The 25921-nt window shown below is 44.5% G+C and overlaps 1 protein-coding gene across 25 annotated transcripts in view; it reads left to right on the top strand.

Moving 5' to 3' along the window:
* Positions 1-24412, top strand: part of ZNF846 (zinc finger protein 846) — a 32523-nt gene extending 8111 nt beyond the window's left edge. For 4 of the 25 annotated variants that reach the window (XM_065536248.2, XM_045381224.3, XM_045381225.3 and 1 more), the window contains exons 2-6: positions 16048-16137; positions 16817-16901; positions 18046-18132; positions 20741-20823; positions 22618-23991. In XM_065536248.2, the coding sequence (XP_065392320.1) occupies positions 16123-16137; positions 16817-16901; positions 18046-18132; positions 20741-20823; positions 22618-23907 (1560 nt within the window). In that variant the 5' untranslated portion in view covers positions 16048-16122 and the 3' untranslated portion in view covers positions 23908-23991. Of the gene's footprint in view, positions 1-8842; positions 8962-13348; positions 13802-15479; positions 15671-16047; positions 16138-16721; positions 16902-18045; positions 18133-20740; positions 20824-22617 lie in introns of those variants that run through there. The other 21 variants (XM_045381216.3, XM_045381215.3, XM_045381218.3 and 18 more) reach the window with 16 other exon arrangements.
* Positions 24413-25921: the final 1509 nt, after the last annotated feature.

The raw sequence follows: 25921 nt of genomic DNA, 5'->3' as shown, positions 1-25921 counted from the left end.
GCTACTTGGGGGTCTGAGGCGGGAGGATCACCTGAGCCTGGGAGGTTGAGGTGGTGGTGAGCAGTGATTGTGCCACTGTACTCCATCCAGGTGACAGAGTGAGACCCTGTCTGAAATTAAAAAACAAAACCAAAAAAACCATGGTGACTCACACCTGTAATCCCAGCACTTGAGCTCAGGAGTTGGAGACCAACCTGGTGAAATGTCTCATTATTATTTATACAAAATAAACCTATTATTTATACAAAATAAACTTTTAAAGAAGAAAATATATATATATGTATTTTAAAGTGATGAGAGTCTCACTATGTTGCCCAGGCTGGAGGGCAGTGGCTATTCATAATGGCAATCATAGCACACTGCAGCCTTGAACTCCTGGCCAACATGGTGAAACCCTGTCTCTACTAAAAATACAAAATTAGCTGGGCATGGTGGTGCAGGTCTGTAATCCCTGCTACTAGCGAGGCTGAGGCAGGAGAATCGCTTGAACTTCGGAGGTGACCCATGCCTGCAATCCCAGTGCTTTGGGAGGCTGAGTGGGGAGGATTGCCTGAGGCCAGGAGTTGGAGACAAGCCTGGGCAACCTAGCAAGACCCCATCTCTGGAACAGAATATTAAAAATTAGCCAGGTGTGGTAGTGCACACCTGAAGTTCCAGCTACTTGGGAGGCTGGAGGATTGCTTGAGCCCAGAAGTTTGAGGCTGCAGTGAGCTGTACAGCACCACTGCACTCTAGCCTGGATGACAGATAGAGACCCTGTGTCATAAAAAAGAGAAAGCACATTGCTCTTTGGCTAACATGACACATTTTTTTCCTTTAATATTTTGTGGTGAAAACTAGTCACAAGTGCTAGTGCCATTCCTGGTGGGGAAGCTATTTTTCAGCAATCACTCTGTATTCTGGAAGGGAAGAAAAATATTGAGGGAAAGTTCTCCTATCTCTGGATTCTGCTAACTTAAAAAATTTATTAGGCCAGGTGCGGTGGCTCACACATGTAATCCCAGCACTTTGGGAGGCTGAGGCAGGTGGATCATCTGGGGTCAGGAGTTTGAGACCAGCCTGGCCAACATGGTGAAACCCCATCTCTACTAAAAATACAAAATTAGTGGGGCGTGGTGACGTGCACCTGTAATCCCAGTTACTCCGGAGGCTGAGACAGGAGAATCACTTGAACCCAGAGGTGGAGGTTGTAGTGAGCCAAGATTGCACCATTGCACTCCATCCTGGGCAATGAGAGCAAAACTCCGTCTCAAAAAAAAAAAAAAAAAAAAATTGTTTGCCTTTGGGAAATTTCTCTTTATTTTCTTTTTCGTTGGTAGAGCAATGAAAAAATAAAGGTTTTTTTGGTTTGTTTGTTTTTGTTTTTATTTTTTCCACTTGCTTGGCTGTAAAGAAAAACGTTTTTTTGTGGGATCTGGGATTTTAAATCAGGACAGTCTTTCAGAAGACTGTTTGTCAAATTTCCACAAGCAGGTGTCTAGACTAAAATTAGTTTCTACTTTCCTGGAGTTCATCAGACAGCATGAAAAATAAACAGGGTAAGTGATAAAGCATTATGACAAGACTTATAATAAAGGAATTTCAAAGGGGCTATAGGGTGCTGGGAGTGGGGAGGGATAAGAGTACACCTAACAGGAGGCGGGACATGGTGGCCTATGCCTGTAAATCCAGCATTTTGGGAGGCCAATGTGGGCAGATCACTTGAGGTCAGGAGTTCAAGACCAGCCTGGTCAACATAGTGAAACCCCATGTCTACTAAAAATACAAAAATTAATGGGGCATGGTGGTGCATGCCTGTAATTCCAGCTACTCAGGAGGCTGGGGCAGGAGAATCGCTTGGACCTGGGAGGCAGAGGTTGCAGTGAGCCAAAATCTGCCACTGGGCTACAAAGGGAGAGTCCATCTCAAAACAAACAAACAAAAAACGAAAAAACCAAAAACACCTAATAGGATATTTTCCCCAAAGGAGGCAAGATTGACTTAAGTTCTGAAATATGTGTAGCACTATATCAAGTGGACAAGAAGAGCATATGAATGCAGAAGCCAAGTCAGTAATTCTCAACCTAATCCTTATGGAATTTCCTGGAAACTTGAGAAATGTACTAAGGGCTGAGTTCTACCTCAGACCAATTAAAACAGCATTTATGGGGATGTGTCATTGGTATCAGTGTTTTTAAAAGTCCTCCAGTGAATCTAATATATAGCCGCTGTTGAAAACCACTGCATAAGGGCCATGGTGAATTCATGAAAGTTAAATGATTTTGGTATGTCTGGAGTCTCTAACTGTGGAACATTAGAACTGGGAGTAAAATATCACTAGGTCAGGCTGAGTGCAGTGGCTCACACCTGTAATTCCAGAATTTTGGGAGGCTGAGGCAGGTGGATCACGTAAGATCAGGAGTTCAAGACCAGCCTAGCCAACATGATGAAACCCTATCTGTACTAAAATACAAAAATGAGCTGGGCATGGTGGTGCACACCTGTAGTCCCAGCTACTCAGGAGACTAAGACAGGAGAATCGCTTGAACCTGGGAGGCAGAGGTTGCAGTGAGCTGAGATCACACCACTGCACTCCATCCTGGGTGATACAGCAAGGCTCTGTCTTAAAAAAAAAAAAATCACTAGGTAATATCATGATGAAAATTTAAGACTGTTTAAAAAGATTTGGGGCCGGGTGTGGTGGCTCACGCATATAATCCCAGCACTTAGGGAGGCCGAGGTGGGCGGATTACGTGAGGTCGGGAGTTTGAGAATCGCTTGAACCTGGGAGGTGGAGGTTGCAGTGAGTCGAGATCGTGCCATTCATTGCACTCCAGCCTGGGCAACAAGAGTGAAACTCTGTCTCAGAAAAAAAAAAAAAAAAGATTTGAGTAGAGTCTTAAAACATTTCAGAGAACTAAGGGAAGGGAAACTTGCTGGGTGTGGTAGCACATGGCTGTAGTCCTAGCTATTGGGGAGGCTGGGGCAGGAAGATCGCTTGAGCCTGGGAGTTCTAAGCTGTAGTGCATATGATCATGCCTGTGAATGACCACTGTACTCCAGCCTGGGCTATATAGCAAGACCCTGTCTTTAAACAGAAAGAAAAAAGAGTGGCCAGGTGCAGTGGCTCATGCCTATAATTCCAGCACTTAGGAGGCTGAGGTGGGGGGATCTCTTGAGCCCAGGAGTTTGAGACCAGCCTGGGCAATATCGTGAGACCCCACCTCTACAAGAAAAACCCCACAAAATTAGCTAGGCATGGTGGCGTACACTTGTAGTCCTAGCTACTTTCGAGGCTGAGGTGGGAGGATCTCTTGAGACCAGGTCAAGGCTGCAGTGAGGGAAGATCACTCCACTATACCCCAGCCTGAATGACAGGAGTGACATCATCTGTGGAGAGGTCTGGGATGCAACAGCTGAAAGGTCTTTGAATCCCTGTAGTGAATTTTTCATTTTAATTATTGTATTTCTTTTTTTTCTTTTTTTTTTTTTTTTTGAGACAGAGTCTTCCTCTATCACCCAGGCTGGAGTGTAGTGTCGCGATCTCAGCTCACTCAAGCTCCCCCTCCCAGGTTCATACCACTCTCCTGCCTCAGCCTCCCAAGTAGCTGGGACTACAGGTGCCTGCCACCACGCCTGGCTAATTTTTTGTAATTTTTTTTTAGTAGAGACAGGGTTTCACCGTGTTAGCCAGGATGGTCTCGATCTCCTGACCTCATGATCTGCCCGCCTTGGTCTCCCAAAGTGCTGGGATTATAAGCATGAGCCACCGTGCCTGGCCTAATTGTTGTATTTTTTAGCTCTAGAATTTCTTCTTGGTTTCTTTTTAGGTTTTCTATCTCTGTATTGTTATTTATATTCTGTTCATACATCATTTTCTTGAGTTTTTCCATGTCTTCCTTTAGTTCTTTGAACATCTCTAAGGCAGTTGTTTTAAAGTCCTTCTCTAGTAGATCTACCATCAGGAAAAATTTCTATTTATTTATTTATTTTTTCTTTGAATGGGCCATATTTTCCTGTTTGTGTGCCTTGAGATTTTTGTTAAAAACTGGACATTTGAATCTGATAATATGGTAACTCTGGAAAGAAGATTGTCTTCTTTGTCCAGTGTTTGCTGGGCTTTTTCAGTTATTGTTTTGGTTGGTTGGTTGATATAGGCTGTCTTTGTGCTGAGGATCACCCTGAAATGTAAAGATATTCTCAGATCTTCTTTAATATTTGTACACCAATGTTCATAGCACCATTACTCACAATAGTTGCCAGTGTTAAACTCAAGTTTTAGTCTGGCTTTAAAAAATTTTTTTTTTTGGGCCGGGCGCGGTGGCTCAAGCCTCTAATCCCAGCACTTTGGGAGGCCGAGACGGGCGGATCACGAGGTCAGGAGATCGAGACCATCCTGGGTAACACAGTGAAACCCTGTCTCTACTAAAAATACAAAAACTTAGCCGGGCGAGGTGGCAGGCGCCTGTAGTCCCAGCTACTCGGGAGGCTGAGGCAGGAGAATGGCGTGAACCCGGGAGGCGGAGCTTGCAGTGAGCTGAGATCCGGCCACTGCACTCCAGCCTGGGTGACAGAGCGAGACTCCGTCTCAAAAAAAAAAAAAAAAAAAAAAAAAAATTTTTTTTTTTGGCCGGGCGCGGTGGCTCAAGCCTGTAATCCCAGCACTTTGGGAGGCCGAGACGGGCGGATCACGAGGTCAGGAGATCGAGACCATCCTGGCTAACACGGTGAAACCCCGTCTCTACTAAAAAAAATACAAAAAACTAGCCGGGCGAGGTGGCGGGCGCCTGTAGTCCCAGCTACTCGGGAGGCTGAGGCAGGAGAATGGCATGAACCCAGGAGGCGGAGCTTGCAGTGAGCTGAGATCCGGCCACTGCACTCCAGCCTGGGCGACAGAGCGAGACTCCGTCTCAAAAAAAAAAACAAAAAAACAAAAACAAAAAAATTTTTTTTTTAAATTTTTTAGTAGAGATGGGGTTTTACCATGTTAGCCAGGCTGGTCTCGAACTCCTGACCTCAGGTGATCCACCCACCTTGGCCTCCCAAAGTGCTGAAATTACAGGTATGAGTCACTGCACCTGGCCCCAAACTCAAGTTTTTCCACATCCAATTGTTTAATTTTTTTTTTAGACAGAGTCTTGTTCTGTTGCCATGCTGGAATGCAGTGGCACAATCTGGGCTCACTGCAGCCTCCGACTGCCTGGTTCAAGGGATTCTCTTGCCTCAGCCTCCCAAGTAGCTGGTATTACAGGCACGTGCCATCATGCCCAGCTAGTTTTTGTATTTTTAGTAGAGACGGGGTTTCACCATGTTGGCCAGGATGGTCTCGATCTCCTGACCGAGATCTGCCCACCTCAGCCTCCCAAAGTGCTGGGATTATAGGCCGGGTCACCGCGCCCAGCCCCAAACTCAAGTTTTTCCACATCTAATTGTTTTAGTTTTTGTTTGTTTGTTCATTTGTTTAGAGATACAGTCTTGATTTGTTGCCCAGGCTGGAGTGCAGTGGCAGGATCACAGCTTATTGCAGCCTCAAACTCCTGGGTTCAAGCAATCCTCCTGCCTTGACTTCCCAAGTAGCTGGGATTACAGGTGCAAGCCTCCATGCTTGGCCATCCAATTGTGTGCGTGTGTGTGTGTTTCCTTCCTTCCTTCCTTCCTTCCTTCCTTCCTTCCTTCCTTCCTTCCTTCCTTCCTTCCTCCCTCCCTCCCTCCCTCCCTCCCTTTCTCCCTCCCTCCCTTCCCTTCCTTCCCTTCCTTCCTTTCTTCTTCTTCTTTTTTTTTTTTTAATGATCCTGAATCAATTGTTTTAAACATAGCTCAAACAAGCAGATTTTTAGTTCTTTAGGGCCTGTCTCCTCTGCATACCCCGGTGACATTGTGCCAACCATTTGATGGCCACGGAGAAGATAAACCCTCCAGCTATAAAAAGGACCCTAATCCCTTGCTGCTCTTCAGAGCTTTCTGATTTAGAAACTTCCCACTAGGCTGCTAAGCAACTTCATCTAGCACATAAGCTCCCTCTCAACTCCCATTCTCTCCCTGGAGTTCTCTTGCTCTCCTCCCGTTCTGAGTAGTGACCTCCAACTCTGTAGCCTCTGGATATTCTCATGCTACGAGGGACCCCACACACAAACCCCTCAAGGCACTGTCCAAGTGTGCCACTGCCACCTTGTGGTCACATCTTTTTCGTTAATCGCCCAAAAATCATTCACATACCCTACATATGCATGTATTTTTGTTTTTCACATTTAGTTCCCTGATCCATTTGGAGTTTATTTTGTGAATGGTGGGAGTTATCCATGTAATTTTGTCTTTTTCCAGATGGCTAACCAGTTAGTCTTAGCACCTTTCATTGCAAACTGCATTTTTGCCCCAATTGATCTGAAATACCACCTTTCTGAACTGAATTCCCATATGTTCCTGGATCTATTTCTAGATATTCCATTTTATCCCATTTGTCTGTTTCCTGTTCCTATCCACAGTTTTAATTATGGAGGCTTTATAGTATGTCTTAATATCTGTAGGGCATTGCCACTTTTGTTTTTCAGAGTTTTCTGGGGTATTATCAGATGTTTGTGCTTCCATATGAACTTTAAAAATAATTTACATAACTCCATTAATAAGTTTGGTAGCTTTTTATTGGGATTGTTATATTTTTGAGTTAACCTGTTAAGAATTGCTATCTATATGATGTTAAGTCATCTTATAGAAGAACAAGGAATTTTCTATTTGTTCAAGTCTATTTTGTGTCTTTCAAGAGTGTTTGTTTTAAAGCTTCTTCATGTAGGTGTTACACATTTTTTGATAAGTTTAAATCTAAGTATCTTTATGTTTCTATTCTACATAAGTTTTATCTTATTACATCACCTTACTGGCTTTTGACTGGTAGATGAATGCCATTGGTTTTTAGATAGCAATTTCACATTCTGTTAACTTATTATTTTTTTCTCTAGGGCTTTCCATATATAATATCACATCATCTGCAAAAACAGATAGTTTCCTTCTTTTGCAATTCTGTGTTTCTTTTCTTTTTCTTCTTCTTCTTTTTTTTTTGAGACAGAGTTTTGCTCTGTCGCCCAGGCTGAAGTGCAGTGGTGCAATCTCAGCTCACTGCAACCTCCACCTACCGGGTTCAAGTTATTCTCCTGCCTTAGCCTCCTGAGTAGTTGGGATTACAGGAGCGTGCCACCATGTCCGACTAATTTTTTTTTTTTTTTTTGAGGCAGAGTCTCTATGGCCCAGGCTGGAGTGCAGTGGCATCATCTTGGCTCACTGCAAACTCCGCCTCCCGGGTTCACACCATTCTCCTGTCTCAGCCTCCGGAGTAGCTGGGACTACAGGCACTCGCCACCGCACCTGGCTAACTTTTTGTATTTTTAGTAGAGATGGGGTTTCACCGTGTTAGCCAGGATGGTCTCGATCTCCTGACCTTGTGATCTGCCCGCCTCGGCCTCCCAAAGTGCTGGGATTACAGGCATGAGCCACCACGCCCAGCCAATTTTTTTTTTTTTTTTTTTTTTTTTTTTTTTTGAGACGGAGTCTCGCTCTGTCACCCAGGCTGGAGTGCAGTGGCCGGATCTCAGCTCACTGCAAGCTCCACCTCCCGGGTTCACGCCATTCTCCTGCCTCAGCCTCCCTAGTAGCTGGGACTACAGGCGCCCGCCACCTCGCCCGGCTAGTGTTTTGTATTTTTAGTAGAGACGGGGTTTCACCGTGTTAGCCAGGATGGTCTCGATCTCCTGACCTCGTGATCCGCCCGTCTTGGTCTCCCAAAGTGCTGGGATTACAGGCTTGAGCCACCACGCCCGGCCCAATTTTTGTATTTTTAATAGGGATGGGTTTTTACCTTGTTGGCCAGGCTGGTCTCAAGTTCCTGACCTCAGGTGATCCTCCCGCCTCAGCTTCCCAAAGTGCTGTGATTACAGGTGTGAACCACCTTGCCTAGCTGCAATTCTAGGTTTCAAATTACTTTTTCTTACTGAACTGCATTAGCTAATGCTTCCAGTACACACACACACACAGACACACACACACATACACACTTGGCTATAGGTATAGGTAATCATCGTAAGAAAGTATTCACTAATTTCTATTTTTCTGGAGTGCTGATGTCAATAATGGACATTGTACTGGGTGTGGTGTTGCATACCTATAGCCCCAGCTACTAAGGAGGCTGAGGGAGGAGGATCCCTTGAGCCCAGGAGTTTGATCCAGCCTGCACAACATAGGAAGACCCTATCTCTGACAACAATAACCATAATAATAAATGAGTGTTGAATTTTTTTCCAAAGGCTTCATCAGCATCCATGGAGAAAGTCACATGACTTGTTCTCATAGATGTATTTATATGGTGTATTATTCAACAGATTTTTTTTTTCTTTTCTTGAGATAAGGTCTGGCTCTATCACCCAGGCTAGAGTGCAGGGGCGTGGTCGGTCTCAGTTCACTGCAGCCTCTGACTCCTGGGTTCAAGCGATCCTCCCACTTCATCCTCCTGAGTAGCTGAGACTACAGGCACACACCATCACACATGACTAATTTGTCTTTTTTGTAGAGATGGGGTTTCACCATGTTGCCCAGGCTGGTCTGGAACTCATGAGCTTGGGCAATGCAACCCCCACCTCAGCCTCCCAAAGTACTGATATTACAGGCATGAGCCACTGCACCTGGACTATTTAATGGATTTTCTAATAACTGCACTAATATTGCTGCTTTAGGCTAAATTTCACTTGGGGATATTTTCTTAATGTGGTCTTGTCTTTTATTTGCTAAAAGCTAATATAGCATGTTTGAATCCATATTCATAATTGATATTGGTTTGCAATTTTTCATTTTTTGTAGTCTACTTTTTTTTTTTTTTGAGATGGAGTCTCGCTCTGTCACCATTGGAGTGCAATGGTATGATCTCAGCTCACTGCCACCTCCGCCTCCTGCATTCAAGCGATTCTCCTGCCTCAGCCTCCTGAGTAGGTGTGATTACAGGTACGTGCCACCACACCCGGCTGATTTTTGTATTTTTAGTAGAGACAGGGTTTTTTTTTTTTTTTTTTTTTTTTTGAGACGGAGTCTCGCTCTGTTGCCCAGGCTGGAGTGCAGAGGCCGGATCTCAGCTCACTGCAAGCTCCGCCTCCCAGGTTTACGCCATTCTCCTGCCTCAGCCTCCCGAGTAGCTGGGACTACAGGCGCCCGCCACCTCGCCCGGCTAGATTTTTGTATTTTTTTTGTAGAGACGGGGTTTCACCGTGTTAGCCAGAATGGTCTCGATCTCCTGACCTTGTGATCCGCCCGTCTCGGCCTCCCAAAGAGACAGGGTTTCATCATGTTGGCCAGGCTGGTATTGAACTCCTGACCTCAGGTGACCCACTAGCCTTGGGCTCCCAAAGTGCTGGGATTACAGGCGTGAGCCACCACACCCAGCCTCTGCCACAGTTTATATCAATGATTTACTTTCTTCATAAAAGGAATTAGGAAGTGTTTCTTCATTTTCATTGTTCTTAAATTATGGAGCACTGGGAATATCTGAACTTGGAAGGTTTGGTATAATTCTCCATTTAAAACCTCTAAGCCCACATTTACAGTTCAATGACGGTTGACAAGGGTGTCAAAATAATTCAATGGGGAAAAAATAGTATTTTAAATGAATGTGACATAGTCTTAAAAATGTCTGAAACAGTCCGGGCGTGGTGGCTCACACCTGTATTCCCAGCACTTTGGGAGGCTGAGGCGGGTGGATCATGAGGTCAAGAGATCGAGACCATCCTGGCCAAACATGGTGAAATCTCGTCTCTACTAAAAATACAAAAACTAGCTGGGCGCGGTGGTGTGCACCTGTAGTCCCAGCTCTTCGGGAGGCTGAGGCAGGAGAATCATTTGAACCCGGAAGGCGGACGTTGCAGTGAGTCAAGATAGAGGACTGCACTCCAGCCTGGCAACAGAGTGAGGCTCCATCTCAAAAAAAAAAAAAAAAAAAAAAGACACTTGCACACACATTTATAGCACACAATTTGTAATTGCAAAAATATGGAACAAGCCTCAATGCCCATCAACTAATAAGGAGATAACGAAAATGTGGTGTATATACACCACATAATACTACTCAGCCATAAAAAGCAAGAAAGTCATAGCATTCTGAGCAACCTGGATGGAGACCATTATTCTAAGTGAAGTAACTCAGGAATGGAAAACCATATATATGTTCTCACAAGTGGGAACTAAGCTATGAGGATGCAAAGGCATAAGAATGATATAATGAACTTTGGGTGGGTGCAGTGGCTCATGCCCATAATCCCAGCACTTTGGGAGGCTGAGATGGGCGGATCGCTTGAGGCCAGTAGTTCAAGACTGGCCTGGCCAACATGATAAAACCCCATCTCTACTAAAAATACAAAAATTAGCCGAGCATGGTGGTGCATGTCTGTAATCTCAGTTACTCAGGAGGCTGAGGCAAGAGAACGGCTTGAACCTGGGAGGTGGAGGTTGCCAAGATCATGCCACTACACTCCAGCCTGGGCAACAGAGTGAGACTCCGTCTCAAAAGAAACAAAAAAACAAAAAACCAAAAAAAAAAAGGAAAGAAAGAAAGAATGGACTTTGGGGACTCGGTGGAAGGGTAGGAGGAGGGTGAGGGATAAAAGTGGATAAAAAAACTACACATTGGGGCCGGGTGCAGTGGCTCAAGCCTGTAATCCCAGCACTTTGGGAGGCCGAGACGGGTGGATCACGAGGTCAGGAGATCGAGACCATCCTGGCTAACACGGTGAAACCCCGTCTCTACTAAAAAATACAAAAAAAAAAAAAAAACTAGCCGGGCGAGGTGGCGGGCGCCTGTAGTCCCAGCTACTCGGGAGGCTGAGGCAGGAGAATGGCGTGAACCCGGGAGGCGGAGCTTGCAGTGAGCTGAGATCTGGCCACCACACTCCAGCCTGGGTGACAGAGCGAGACTCCGTCTCAAAAAAAAAAAAAAAAAAAAAAAAACAAAAAAAAAAACTACACATTGGGTACAGTGTACACTGCTCAGATGATGGGTGCACCAAAATCTCAGAAATCACCACTAAATAACTTATCCATGTAACCCAAAACCACCTGTTTCCCAAAGGCTATTGAAATAAAAAATAAACCTTTTTCCATTTTTATTTACATTGATATTTGTTTTCCAGGTTTTATTTTTTGAGCTGGGAATTTATATTTTATTCTTTTTTTTTTTTTTGAGACAGTCTCGCTCTGTTGCCCAGGCTGAAGTGCCGTGGTGCCATCTCGGCTCACTACAACCTCCACCTCCCAGGTTCAAGTGTTTCTCCTGCCTCAGCCTCCCGAGAAGCTGGGATTACAGGTGCACGCCACCACACCCAGCTGATTTTTGTTATCTTTTAGTAGAGATCAGATTTCACCATGTTGGCCAGGCTGGTCTTAAACCCTTGGCCTCAGGTGATCCACTTGCCTCGGCCTCCCAAAGTGCTGGGATTACAGGTGTGAGCCACTGCACCCAGCTATTCTCATTTTTATTGACAAAAGTGTTTAGGAATATGAAGTTTCCTTTGACCACTGCTTAAAAGATGTCCTGTATTATCCATAAAAGCCAAAAAAAAAAAAAAAAAGAGAGAGAGAAAACCCAATATCCAACAACTGTTGTTACGATACAGCCATACAATGGAATCTTATTTAGTAAAAATAATTAAGTACTGATACATGCTACTTGGATGAACCTTGAAAATATAAACGAAACAAGCCAAAACCCACGTTTTATACTCTAATTCTACAGGCAATATCTACAGGAGCAATCTATACAGACAGAAAGATTAGTTGTTGCTTTGGACTCTGGGGGTGGTAGTGGGACTGGATGAGTGGATCGGGTGATCATGGCTAGGGTTTATTTTTGTGGTCATGAAAATGTTCTAAAATTGATTGTGATAATTGATGCACAAATATATGAATATACAAAAAAAAGAATATACTTTAAACAGGTTAGTTGTATGCTGTGATAATTGTATCGCAACAAAACTAAAGGCCTAAGGAAGGAACTGAATGTATCAGAGGCATAGATCATTTTATGGATTAACAGGTTAATCTTTTTAATTTATTTACTTATGAGACAGAGTCTCGCTCTGTCGCCCAGGCTGGAGTACAGTAGAACTGTATTGGCTTACTGCAACCTCCGTCTCCTAGGTTCAAGCAATTCTCCTGCCTCAGCCTCCCGAGTAGCTGGGATTACAGGGGCCCACCATCACGCCCGGCTATTTTAAAAATATTTTTAGGAGAGATGGGGTTTCAGCATGTTGGCCAGGCTGGTCTCAAACTCCTGACCTAAGGTGTTCCGCCCGCCTCGCCCTCCCGAAGTGTTGGGATTACAGGGGTGAGCCACCGCCACCAGCCCCATCAGGTTAATCTTTTAAACAGGGTGTCGCCAGTCTCGAACTCCTGGGCTCAAGCGATTCTTCCGCAGTACCTAGGACTACAGGGGGCTTATCTTTGTAAATACGTTTATATCCCCGCCGAAGGTTGAAGAAACACGGAGAAAATCCTGCAGAAAAGAATTCCCTAGGGTGGTGGCTCAGGCCTATAATCCCAGCACTTTGGGAGGCCAAGGTGGAAGGATCATTCGAGCCCAGGAGTTCCAGACCAGCCTGAGTAACACAGAGAGACCCTGTCTCTACAAAAAAATTAAAATAAAAATAAATTAGCCTGGCGTGGTGGCACACACCTGTGGTCCAAGCTACTCGGGAGGCCGAGTGGGGGAGGATCCTTTAGGCTCAGGAGTTCGAGATCAGCCTGGGGAACATGGTGAGACCCGAGTGTCTAGAAAAAGATAAATTAGCTGGGCGTCATGGGCGCGGATGTGGTCCAAGCTACTCCGAAGGCCGAGGCGGAAGGATCGCTTCAGCGCAGAAGTTCCGGCCTGCAATGATCTATGACCGCGCCACTGTACTCCAGACTAGGCGGCAGACCGGTGCCTTATCTCAAAAAACTAAAAAGAAAAAGAAAAAAGAAAAGTACTCGATGAGCACCCCGCTTCAAAAAACTAAAAAAGAAAAAAAAGAAAAGAAAAGCACTCGATGAGCATCCCGCTGCCTGCAGTCCAAGCCTTGGGTGACGCCTCCAGGCAAGCCCCGCTCCCTGCGCCGGTCCCCGCCTCCGACCCGCCTTTGGCTCTGGGTTTCCTGGCCAGCGTCGTTCCCAATATCGACAGATTGATCTGGATCCTGGTCCACCCCGGATGCGAGAAAACGGGACTTTTCTGTCCGCGTGTCGAAGAGGCTGCCCCAGCTCTTCTCTGCACTTCACATCATCCTCATTCCAAAGCCGTTGGGGTTCGGCCCCCTTACGCTTAACGCGGTGCGCAACCGGAAGCGGAAGTGCGAGACGGTGCGCCGCCATACGTATTCCGCGCTCTCCAGCTGCTTCCTCGCTGGATTTTCACTTCAGCCGGCTCTCAGGCTCAACCTAGGCAGTGCCGGGCAGGAGGGCCTAGCGGGAGGCGGAGTAAAGGTCGGAGGGCGCCGTCCCGGGCGTCGGCTAGGTCTGAGACGCGCCGTTCTAACGCGGCTGCTCCGGGGAAGCGGCGCCTCCTCCCAACCAGGACCAGGAGACTGGGGTTCTCCCCGCCTGCTCCTCGGAGCGCGTCTTCCCGCTGCGCCCGCACCAGTCTGTGCCTGGCCCAGGGTCCACGGTGGAGGCGTGTTTTTTTCTCCAACCACCGCGCCCCCTGTGTTTAAAATCAGCCAGTCAACCTTTTTGTCCTTTCTCCAGAGGGAAAAGCATCTCCGCTGTCCTGGAAAAGGGCCCCAGCGTCCTCTTGTCACCGACCAGGCGATTGCCGTGCGTTCCGGTGAGCCCTGGACCGAGGAGATGCTCTGGCTGTTGGCTGGGGGGGCGGGCGGGCATCGCTTATTGAAATTTGAGAAATTGCTCAGCAGTTAAATGCTTTTTCAAGTGTGCAGGAGTTGTAGGTTTATAGAAATAAAAGCAAATATTGCCACAGTTATAAAGCAAAATAGCAATACTCCGCTGGTTTTGAGATGAAAAGCAGCTGCACTTCCTAGGTCCGTACCTCCCAAAGAGCTTCAAAACGGAGGGGCTTCCAGGAAGTAGCATGCAGCCTTCATTATGCCAGTATCAGAAGTTACAGTTGTATTAACTGTGAGAGAGACATGTTTTGTTTCGGTGTTTTTCCCCTCGTGTGTGTGCGTGTGTGTGTGTGTGTGTGTGTGTGTGTGTGTATATATATATATATATTTTTTTTTTTTTTTTTCGAGACGGAGTTTCGCTCTTGTTGCCCAGGCAACAGTGGCTCACCCCTGTAATCCCAGCACTTTGGGTAGCAGAAGCAGGAGGAGCCCCTGAAGCTATGAGTTTGAGACCAGCTGGGGGCAACATAGTGAGACCCCATCTCTACAAAAAATATAAAATAAAGCATAACTAAAGTCAGTGACAATATCAAGTCTTCTTTAAGATGTGCATGCATTGCTGATGAGAACACCTTTTTTTTTTTTGAGACGGAGTCTTGCTCTGTTGCCAGGCTGGAGTGCAGTGGCATGATCTTGGCTCACTGCAACCTCCATACCCAGGGTTCAAGCGATTTTCCTGCCTTGGCCTCCCAACTAGCTGGGACTACAGGCGTGCGCCACTACGCCCAGCTAATTTTTGTAGTTTTAGTAGAGACGGGGTTTCACTGTGTTGGCCAGGATGGTCTCAGTCTCTTGACTTTGTGATCCGCCTGCCTTGGCCTCCCAAAGTGCTGGGATTACAGGCCTGAGCCACCGTGCCCAGCCATATTTTTAAACAGTATCAACTAAATATGGACTTGGTGATGCAACATGCATACGTGTGCCAGGGTAAATGTAAAAGTTATTCATATTATTTGAAATAGCCTAAATTAGAAACAACTCAAATGTGGATCCACAGAATGGATGAATTGTGGCATATTTCTTTCTGTGGATTTTTTTTTTTTTTTTTTTTTTTTTTTTTGACAGAGTCTTGCTCTGTCACCCAGGCTGGAGTGCAGTGGCACGATCTTGGCTCACTGTAATTTCCGCCTTCCTGGTTCAAGTGATTCTCTTGCCTTAGCCTCCCGAGTAGCTGGGATTACAGGCGCGAGCCACCAGGCCCAGCTAATTTTTCTTTGTATTGTTAGTAGAGATGGGGTTTCACCATGTTGACCAGGCTGATCTTGAACTCCTGACCTCAAGTGAGCTACCCACCTCGGCCTCCCAAAAAAGTGCTGGGATTACAGGCATGAGCCACCGTGCCCGGCCTCTGTGGCATATTCTTTAGCAAAGATATGAACCAAATCACAGGTGGATGAAAACAACAACTTGGGTGCACCTCACAAGCATAATGCTGACTGAAAAAAGCCAGATACAAAAGAATCCTTACTGTCTGATAGTTGCTAGGCAAAGTCAACTAGAGTATTTTTTCTTGTATTGTTTTCGTATATACGTGTGTGTGTGTGTGTATATATATATATATATATATATATATATATTTTTTTTTTTTTTTTAAATGAGGAGACTTGGTCTCACTATATTGCCCAGGCTGGTCTGTAACTCCTGGCCTCAAGCCATCCTCCTACTTCGACCTCCCAAAGTGTTGGGATTACAGGCACGAGCCACCGCCTGGCCCAACTAGAGTATTAAGTGTCAGAATGGTATTGCAGTTGGGAGGCATGTCAGGGAAAATACTATGTCTGAGATGCAGGGTATGGAAATGCTCTATTTTTTTTTTTTTTTTTTTTTAAGATGGAGTCACACTCTGTCACCCAGGCTGGAGTGCAGTGGCATGGTGTCGGCTCACTGCAGTCTCCACCTCCCAGGTTCAAGTGATCCCCCGACCTCAGCCTCCCAAGTAGCTAGGATTACAGGCATGCGCCACCACACCCTGCTAATTTTTTTGTATTTTTAGTGGAGACGGGGTTTCACCGTGTTGGCCAGGCTGATCTCAAACTTCTGACCTCGAGGAATTCGCCTGCTTTGGCCTCCCAAAGTGCTGGGATTACAGGCGTGAGCCACCGTGCCCAGCCTAAAATATTTTTTGTTTGATATATCCAACTGACATGCTATTATTCTTTTCCCAAAGGTCATTTTTTTCCAGGACACTTTCTGTCTTCATCAGAGGAACATCGAGGAGGCAAGGCTGGTGGCTAGATTACTGATGGATTCTTCTCAGGCAAGTTAGGAAAGACCTAACTTCAAAATGTTATGCTTGTAGCTATCATCAGGTAGCCTTACCTCCTTATCATGTATTCAAGCATCTTAAAGAAATGATGGTCCTGCTCAGGAAATAACTCCCCAAGTGAATTTCTCTAGAAACCATGCCATCTCAGGTTATACAGAGATTGCAATGGAAATTATTGTTTTATCTCAATATTTACTAATTGTTTCTGATCCTCAATCATGCTTGTTGGCTCATTGTTTTGCTGAGTGTTATGACAGATTGTAAGAAGGGGATGGAGCTGTCTAATCTGAAGGAATTTCTGCATCACTGTGGAGATACTTCAATTTTTATTAGATTTTACATAGTGCTGCAACATATTCAGTGCAGACTGCAGCTATAAATAGAGGAGGACTGAGGCCAGAAGAACCCATTGTAAAGCTGTAGTAAGATCAGTTTAGTCATGTTTCAGTGATGCTGATGAGTCCATGTGACTGGATGCAGTTGCAAGACAATATCTATATAGAGGAGAAGAGGCCTGAGGCCTGGGAGTACTGCAGGCTTCTAGTCTTCCTTAGTCCTTCATGCATTTTTCTCAGAACATCAAAGAAGATGGTACTTAGCTGAAGGCAGCATGTATTTAATGGTTTAGCACTTAGTGACCTTTGAGGATGTGGCTGTGGACTTTACCCAGGAGGAATGGACTTTGTTGGATCAAACCCAGAGAGATCTCTACAGAGATGTGATGTTGGAGAACTACAAGAATCTCATTATACTAGGTAAAACTGGCATCATTTCTTCACTGACCCTTTTAGGAAATCAATGTTTCTTGAATGTTTGCTGTCAAACGGGTACTGTAATAAGCAAGTAAGCAAGACAGGCATAGACGTTAGCCAGTGGGCATTCCTGGTTTGTTTTTTTTGTTTGTTTGTTTGTTTTGTTTTGTTTTGTTTTTTGAGACACAGTCTGGCTCTAGCGCTCAGGCTGGAGTGCAGTGGCACAGTCTCTGCTCACTGCAACCTCCCCCTCCTGGGTTCAAGTGATTCTCCTGCCTCAGCCTCCCAGGTAGCTGGGATTACAGGCATCCACCACCATAGCCAGCTAATTTTTGTAGTTTTAGTGAAGACGGGGTTGCACCATGTTGGCCAGGCTGGTCTCAAACTCTGACCTCAGGTGATCCACCTGCCTCACCTCCCAAAGTGCTAGGATTACAGGCGTGAGCCACGTGCATGGCCTGGGCATTAGTTTATAGAACAAACTTGTAAACTTTCTTAAAGCATTATGATATTTATGCACAGACCTGTTTTTTCATTTGTTGTAGCTCATCAGCTATTGTTAGTGTTAGTGTATTTTATATGTGGCCAAGACCATTCTTCTTTCAGTGTGGCCCAGGCAAGCCAAAAGATTTGACACCCCTGGCATAGAGGATTCCCCATGAAAATAAAGATTTAAGTAAATGAGTTTATTTCATGTATGGATTAAAAACTTTAAGACTTTAAATGTGTATGTGAAGTTGGACTTGGTTTTCCAGGCTCGAGCAATTCACTTGCCTCAACTTCCCGAGTGGCTGGGACCACACACCCATGCCACCATGCCCTGCTAATTTTTGCATTTTTAGTAGAGATGAGGTTTCACCATGTTGGCCAGGCTGGTCTTGAACTCCTAGCCTCAAGTGATCTGCCTGCCTTGGCTTCCCAAAGTGTTGGGGTAACAGGCATGAGCCATTATGCCCGGCCAACATTTTTGCTATTTTAAAAATCGTTTTAGTGCACGTATTGGAAATGTTGTATGATTAGTTTGCTGTTTGTAAAGTTACACTTGACCATCTTCAGAATCCCTGAAGGCAAAAGTATTTGTTCCCCATTCGAGGACATGGTGTTATGTCTTGCATGGGGCTCTTCTTTTATGCATTTTTCCCTCCAGCAGGGTCTGAATTCTGCAAACCCAGTCTCATGTCTGGATTGGAACAAATGGAAGAGCTGAGGACAGGAGTGACAGGAGTCCTGCAGGGTGAGTTCATTAGCAGATATGGTATTATGAAGAGCAGTGCCGGCCTGCGAGAAATGCAGTACATTGGAAATGTTACTTTGCAAACTTCTCAGGGTATGCTTTTCTTCCTGAGAAGGCTGAGGCCATTTGGTTTCCTTAGATAACTTCAACTCCCCTCATCTTTACATTTCTATTGATCTTCTCAACCTTTTTTCTGTTCTCAGAAAGGTTAGTGTGCCTTATTTGAAAATTCCATCTTATGCATGTAGGTCCTTTGCCAACACCTTCTCATATTGCTTTCTTGTCTCTCCCATCTTTTTGCTTACTGTCAGCCTCAGTTTTCTGCATATTATTACTTGGATAATAAGTAATACAGTTTTTTTGTTTTTGACATGGAGTCTTGCACCGTTGCGCCGGCTGGTGTGCAGTGACCCGATCTTGGCTCGCTGCAACCTCCACCTCCTGGGTTCAAGCAGTTCTCCTGCCTCAGCCTCCCAAGTAGCTAGGATTACAGGCGCCTGCCACCACGCCCAACTAATTTTTTGTATTTTTGGTAGAGATGGGATTTCACTATGTTGGCCAGGCTGTTCTCGAACTCCTGACCTTGTGATCCACCCGCCTCAGCCTCGCAAAGTGCTGGGATTACAGGTGTAGTAATACAGTTTTGACACCATATCTTTATCATTGCAAAACTTCTGACATAGCCAAACTCTTTATAGTCCATCTTTCCATTTGCTTCACTCTTTTTTTTAATCATGTTTTATGCGTGTTTGGAAAGATTTACAAATGCGCCATATACTTTTTTTAGGTAAAATATACACAATTTTACCATTTTAGTGTTGTGCAGCTATCAGCTCTTTTTACTTTCAAAGCATTTCTTTCTTTCTTTTCTTTTCTTTTTTTTTTTTTTTTGTTTTGAGACAGAATCTCTCTCTGTTGCCCAGGATAGAGTCTAGTGGCACCATCTCAGCTCACTGCAGCCTCCATCAGCTTCCTGGGTTTGAGTGGTTCTCTCGCCTCAGCCTTCTGAGTAGTTGGGACTACAGGCATGTGCCACCACACCTGGCTAATTTTTGTGTTTTTTGGTAGAGATGGAGTTTTACCATGTTGGCCAGGCTGGTCTCAAACTCCTGACCTCAAGTGATCCGCCTGTCTCTGCCTCCCAAAGTGTTGGGATTACAGGCATGAGCCAGTGTGCTTGGCCTAGTTTTAAAACATTACCATCACACCAAAGGGAAATCATGTACCCATCAAGCAGTCACTCCCCAGTCACCCTGCAAAGACTGATTTGCTTTGTCTCTCTATGGATTTACCCTTTTTGTATATCTTATATAAATGGAATCATACAATGTAACCTTTTCTGTCTAGCTTCTTTCACTTAGCTATATATATGTGTGTGTGTGTGTGTATGTATGTGTATATATGTATATGTGTATGTGTGTGTATATATATGGATGTGTGTGTGTGTATATATGTGTGTGTGTGTATATACATATATATATATATATATATATATATATATATTTTTTTTTTTTTTTTTTGACACAGAGTCTCACTCTGTCACCCCGGCTGGAGTTCAGTGACGTGATCTTGGCTCACTGCAACCTCTGCCTCCTGGGTTCAAGTGATTCTCGTGATTCAGTCACCTGAGTAGCTGGGATTACAGGTGCACATCACCACACCTGTCCAATTTTTGTTTTTTGTTTTTTGGTTTTTTTTTGAGATGGAGTCTCGCTCTGTCGCCCAAACTGGAGTGCAGTAGCCGGATCTCAGCTCACTGCAAGCTCCGCCTTTCAGGTTCACGCCATTCTCCTGCCTCAGCCTCCCGAGTAGCTGGGACTACAGGCACCCGCCACCTCGCCCGGCTAGTTTTTTGTATTTTTTAGTAGAGACGGGGTTTCACCGGGTTGCCAGGATGGTCTCAATCTCCTGACCTTGTGATCCACCCGTCTCAGCCTCCCAAAGTGCTGGGATTACAGGCTTGAGCCACCGCGCCCAGCCCCAATTTTTGTATTTTTAGTAGAGACAGCTCTTCACCATGTTGGCCAGGCTGGTCTTGAATTCCTGGCCTCAAGTGATCCGCCTGTCTTGACCTCCCAAAGTGCTGGGATTATAGGCATGAGCCACTGCACCCAGCCCAGCACAGTTGATTCTGATAGCTTTTCTGAACTCATTAGTTATATTGTGGTAGGAAAGAGCTCTGGAGTTCTTCACTCTGCCACATTGGATTATGCTATTTCTGTTCTTTAGGCTTTTTTTTTTTTCTTTTTTTTTTTTTTTGAGACAAAGTCTTGCTCTATAGCTTGGGCTAAAGTGCAGTGGCGGATCTCAGCTCACTGCAACCTCTTCCTCCTGGGTTCAAGTGATTCTCCTGCCTCAGCCTCCCAAGTAGTTGGGATTACAGGCACACGCCACTGCACCTGGCTAATTTTTTGTATTTTTAGTAGAGACAGTGTTTCACCATGTTGGCCAGGCTGGTCTTGAACTCCTAACCTCAGGTAATCTGCCTGTCTAGGCCTCCCAAGGTGCTAGGATTACAGGCATGAGCCACCACGCCCAGCCCCATAGGCTTTTAAACGACTTTATTCCACAATTTTTCTCCCAAGCTGCATCTTTCACTTTATTTCAGAATTGGATTTGCAACTCAAAACCAAAGGCTCCCCACTGCTGCAAGATATTTCTGCAGAAAGATCATCAAATGGAATACAATTGGTAAGATTTCCAAGGGATGAAATCTTCCACACTAGGACAAGAAGCACAATATTCATTAAAATTATATGAGGAAAATGGCATTTACCCAAAGAAAACAGAGTCTGAAGAGATTCTCTGAATATCATGAATATGGGAAGTACTCTAAACTTATTATAAACATGTTTCTTCTCAGAGATCTCACAAATGAACATCCACAAACATACAACTCAGCTATTCAGTTTTTGGTGCATAATTTATTTTACTTTATTATTATTATTATTATTTTTTTTTTTGAGACGGAGTCTTGCTCTGTCGCCCAGGCTGGAGTGCAGTGGCGCGATCTCGGCTCACTGCAAGCTCCGCCTCCCAGGTTCACGCCATTCTCCTGCCTCAGCCTCCTGAGTAGGTGGGACTACAGGCGCCCGCCACCGCGCCCGGCTAATTTTTTGTATTTTTAGTAGAGACGGGGTTTCACTGTGGTCTCGATCTCCTGACCTTGTGATCCGCCCGCCTCGGCCTCCCAAAGTGCTGGGATTACAGGCGTGAGCCACCGTGCCCGGCTCTATTATTATTTTTGAGACAAGGTCTTACTCTGTTGCTCAGGCTGGTGTGCAGTGGTGCAGTCTTGGCTCACTGCAACCTCTGTTTTCTGGGCTCAAATGATCCTCCAGCCTCAGCCTCCTGAATAGCTGAGACTACAGACGTGAGCCACCATGCCTGGCTGATGGCTGATTTTATTTATTTATTTGTTTATTTATTTATTTATTTATTTATTTATTTATTTTGTAGAGATGGGGTTTCACCATTTTGTCCAGGCTGGTCTCAAATTCCTGAGCTCAAAGCAATCCACTTGCTTTGGCCTCCAAAGTGCTGGGATTATAGGCATGAGCCACTGTGCCCAGCCCATAATTTAGTCTAAATATTTCTCAGATGTATTGTGGCTCATGCCTGTAATCCCAGCACTTTGGGAGGCCAAAGCAGGCAGATCACTTGAGGCCAGGATTTGGAGACCAGCCTGGCCAACATGGCAAAAATCTGTTTTTACTAAAAATACAAACATTAGCTGGGCATAGTGGCACATGCCTGTAATCCCAGCTACTTGGGAGTTTGAGACATGAGAATCCCTTGAACCGGGAGGCAGAGGTTGCTGTGAGTTGCGATCATGCCACTGAACTTCAGTCTGGGCAACAGAGTGAGAATCTTTTTCAAAAAAAAGAAAAACTAATAAAAAATAAAAAATATATATATCAGGCCGGGCGCGGTGGCTCAAGCCTGTAATCCCAGCACTTTGGGAGGCTGAGACGGGTGGATCACAAGGTCAGGAGATTGAGACCATCCTGGCAACCCGGTGAAACCCCGTCTCTACTAAAAAATACAAAAAACTAGCCGGGCGAGGTGGCGGGTGCCTGTAGTCCCAGCTACTCGGGAGGCTGAGGCAGGAGAATGGCGTGAACCCGGGAGGCGGAGCTTGCAGTGAGCTGAGATCCGGCCACTGCACTCTAGCCTGGGTGGCAGAGCGAGACTCCGTCTCAAAAAAAAAAAAAAAAATATATATATATATATATATATATATATATATATATATCAGACAGATTGTCTAAGAAGCTCTGTGAACACAGAGAATATAGGCAGGCTGGTGGCCTCATTGTCCTATTATTCAACTTAACTCAAAAATGGGGCTGGAACTCTGTACATATAACGGATATGTTAAAATGTTTAAATATATTTCCAATGCATAAATGTTGTGACTGAGGAGAAATTCTGTTACCATACTGAATGTGAGAAATTCTTTGTTCATCTTTTATATCTGAACAGGAGAGAAGCAATACTGCGGAGAAACTCTATGACTCTAACCATTGTGGAAAAGTCTTCAGTGAACACCCATTTCTTATGACTCACATGAGAACTCACATTGGCGAGAAAACTTCTGAGGATAATCAGAGTGGAAAAACCTTAAGAAACAACTTTCCTTATAGTTTTTACAAGAAAAGTCATGCTAAGGGGAAAACGCCTAAGTATTTTAAACATGAAAAAGCCTTCAACAAGTTTTCAAATCTTACTAGGCAGAATAAAACTCACACACAAGAGAAGTTGTGTGAATGCACAGATTGTTGGAGAACTTTTCTTTATCAGTCATCCCTTAAGGTACATGGAAGATCTCACAATGGAGACAAACATTATATATGTAAGGAATGTGGGAAAGCCTTCAGTAATTCCTCACACCTTATAGGACATGGAATAATTCACAGTGGAGAGAAGCCCTATGTCTGTAAAGAATGTGGTAAAGCTTTCATTCAATCCACAGGACTTAAATTACACATCAGAACTCACACTGGAGAAAAACCATATAAATGTAAAGAGTGTGGGAAAGCCTTCACCCATTCTTCATACCTTACTGATCATACAAGAATTCACAGTGGAAAGAAGCCCTATGTATGTATGGAATGTGGAAAAGCCTTCACTAGATCCACAGGACTTATTTTACACATACGAATTCACACTGGAGAAAAGCCATATGAATGTAAAGAGTGTGGAAAAGTTTTTATTCATTCCTCATACCTTACAAAACATGTAAGGATTCACAGTGGAGAGAAGCCATATTTATGTAAGGAATGTGGGAAAGCTTTTACTCGTTCCTCAGGACTTGTTTTACATATGAGAACACACACTGGAGAAAAGCCCTATGAATGTAAAGAATGTGGGAAAGCCTTTAATAATTCCTCAATGCTTAGTCAACATGTAAGGATTCACACTGGAGAGAAGCCATATGAATGCAAACAGTGTGGGAAAGCTTTCGTTCAATCTTCAGGCCTTAGTACCCATTTTAGAACTCACACTGGAGAAAAGGGCTATGAATGTAAGGAATGCGGTAAAGCATTTGCTCGTTCCACAAATCTTAATATGCACATGCGAACGCACACAGGAGAAAAGCCTTATGCATGTAAAGAATGTGGGAAAGCCTTTAGGTATTCCACATGCCTTAACGTTCATATGCGAACTCACACTGGAGCAAAACCATATGATTGTAAGAAATGTGGGAAAAACTTCACTCAATCTTCAGCACTTGCTAAACATCTAAGAACTAAGGCATGTGAAAAAACCTGAAGTGTTCCTCAGATCTTAGTATTTACATCTAAATTCATCTGGAAACAAAACATATGAAGGTAAAGAATATGAAGAACCTTCACTGAATTTCCATTTCTTATGTAATAGGAATGAATTTAACATGGACACAAGTCCCAGTGATATAAGGAATAGGCGAGAGTAGTAGTTCTTCACACCTTATAAAGTGTAAGAACTCGGCCGGGCGCGGTGGCTCAAGCCTGTAATCCCAGCACCTTGGGAGGCCGAGACAGGCGGATCACTAGGTCAGGAGATCGAGACCATCCTGGTGAACACGGTGAAACCCTGTCTCTACTAAAAAATACAAAAAACTAGCCGGGCGAGGCGGCGGGCGCCTGTAGTCCCAGCTACTCGGGAGGCTGAGGCAGGAGAATGGCATAAACCCGGGGGGCGGAGCTTGCAGTGAGCTGAGGTCCGGCCACTGCACTCCAGCCCGGGCGACAGAGCCAGACTCCATCTCAAAAAATAAATAAATAAATAAAATAAAGTGTAAGAACTCACCTTTGGGAGAAAAATCTGGTTCTGAGACGTGGTAAAGCCTGTTTCTTCTACTATTGTTTCTTTTTCTTTTTTTTTTTTCTTTTTTCTTTTTTTTTGAGACAGAGTCTCTCTCTGTCACCCAGGCTAGAGTGCAGTGGTGCGACCTTGGCCCACTGCAACCTCTGCCTGCTGGGTTCAAGGAATTCTGCCTCAGCCTCCCGAGTAGCTGGGACTACAGGCGTGTGCCACCATGCCCGGTTAATTTTTTGTATTTTTAGTAGAGACGGGATTTCACCATGTTAGCCAGAATGGTCTCGATCTCCTGACCTCATGATCTGCCTGCCTTGGCCTCCCAAAGTGCTGCGATTATAGGCATGAGCCATCACACCCAGCATATTGTTTATTTTTAATACCAAAAAGTTACCATAAAAGCCAATTGAAGGTAAGAATGAGAGATAGCCTTAAAATACTTCACAAGCCTTCATAGCACTTCATAATCGACACTGGAGAAAAACCCTCTGTATGTAAGGAATGTGATAAAACATTTACTTAGGACTTAGTATCCACATGAGAATTCACAGTGGTATAAAACCCTACAGATGTAAAGGCTGTAAGATTTTCACTTATACCTCTTAATAACTCAACATTAAAGAACTCACAATGGGCAGATAGCCTATATATATAAGAAATCTGGGACAGCCTTCAGAAATTTCTGACAGTTTCATGGGTAAGAAACCTCATCAATTTAAGGCATGTTAAGAATTCTTCCAGTGTTACTAAGTCAGTCAACTTGCATTAGAGAGAAACCCTATGAAGGTAAGATGTGGGAAATCTTTACTTCTGCCTCATGTGTCAATATATGGTAATCTCAAAGAGGCCAGAAACATTATGAATGCTAGAAATATGGGAATGCCTTCATATATATGTATATATATATATACACACACACACGCACAGACATACATACACACATGTATTATTTCATCCTTTAATATAAATGATAATTCATACTGGAGAGAAATCTTGATAATACAGAATAAGTGAAATGTTGCATCCATTTTACAAGTCTTACTATACATGTGAAAACCCACTCTGCAAAGAAGCTATATAAATGTGAAAATATGGGAATATGCTGGGTGTGGGTGGCTCGTGTCTGTAATCCCAGCACTTTAGGAGGTCGAGGTGGGCAGATCACTTGAGGTCAGGAGTTTGAGACCAGCCTGCCAACATGGTTAAACCTCGTCTCTACTAAAAATACAAAAATTAGCCAAGCATGGTGGCAGGTGCCTGTAATCCCAGCTGCTTGGGAGGCTGAGGCAGGAGAATTGAGTGAACCCAGGAGACGGAAGCTGCAGTTAGCCGAGATACCTCCACTGCACTGCAGCCTGGGTGACAGAGCAAAACTCCATCTCAAAAAAAAAAAAAAAAGTAATATTTTTAGCAGTACATATCCCTTAAGTGCCTCTGAAAATACTCACTGGAAGAATAAACTATGATCTGAGGAGTTATGGGAAGC

This window comes from Macaca fascicularis, chromosome 19 (genome assembly GCF_037993035.2).
Source record: "Macaca fascicularis isolate 582-1 chromosome 19, T2T-MFA8v1.1".
Classification (NCBI taxonomy): Eukaryota; Metazoa; Chordata; class Mammalia; order Primates; family Cercopithecidae; genus Macaca; species Macaca fascicularis.
The sequence above is the reverse complement of the archived record's forward strand: the minus strand, read 5'-3'. Positions and strand labels throughout refer to the sequence as shown.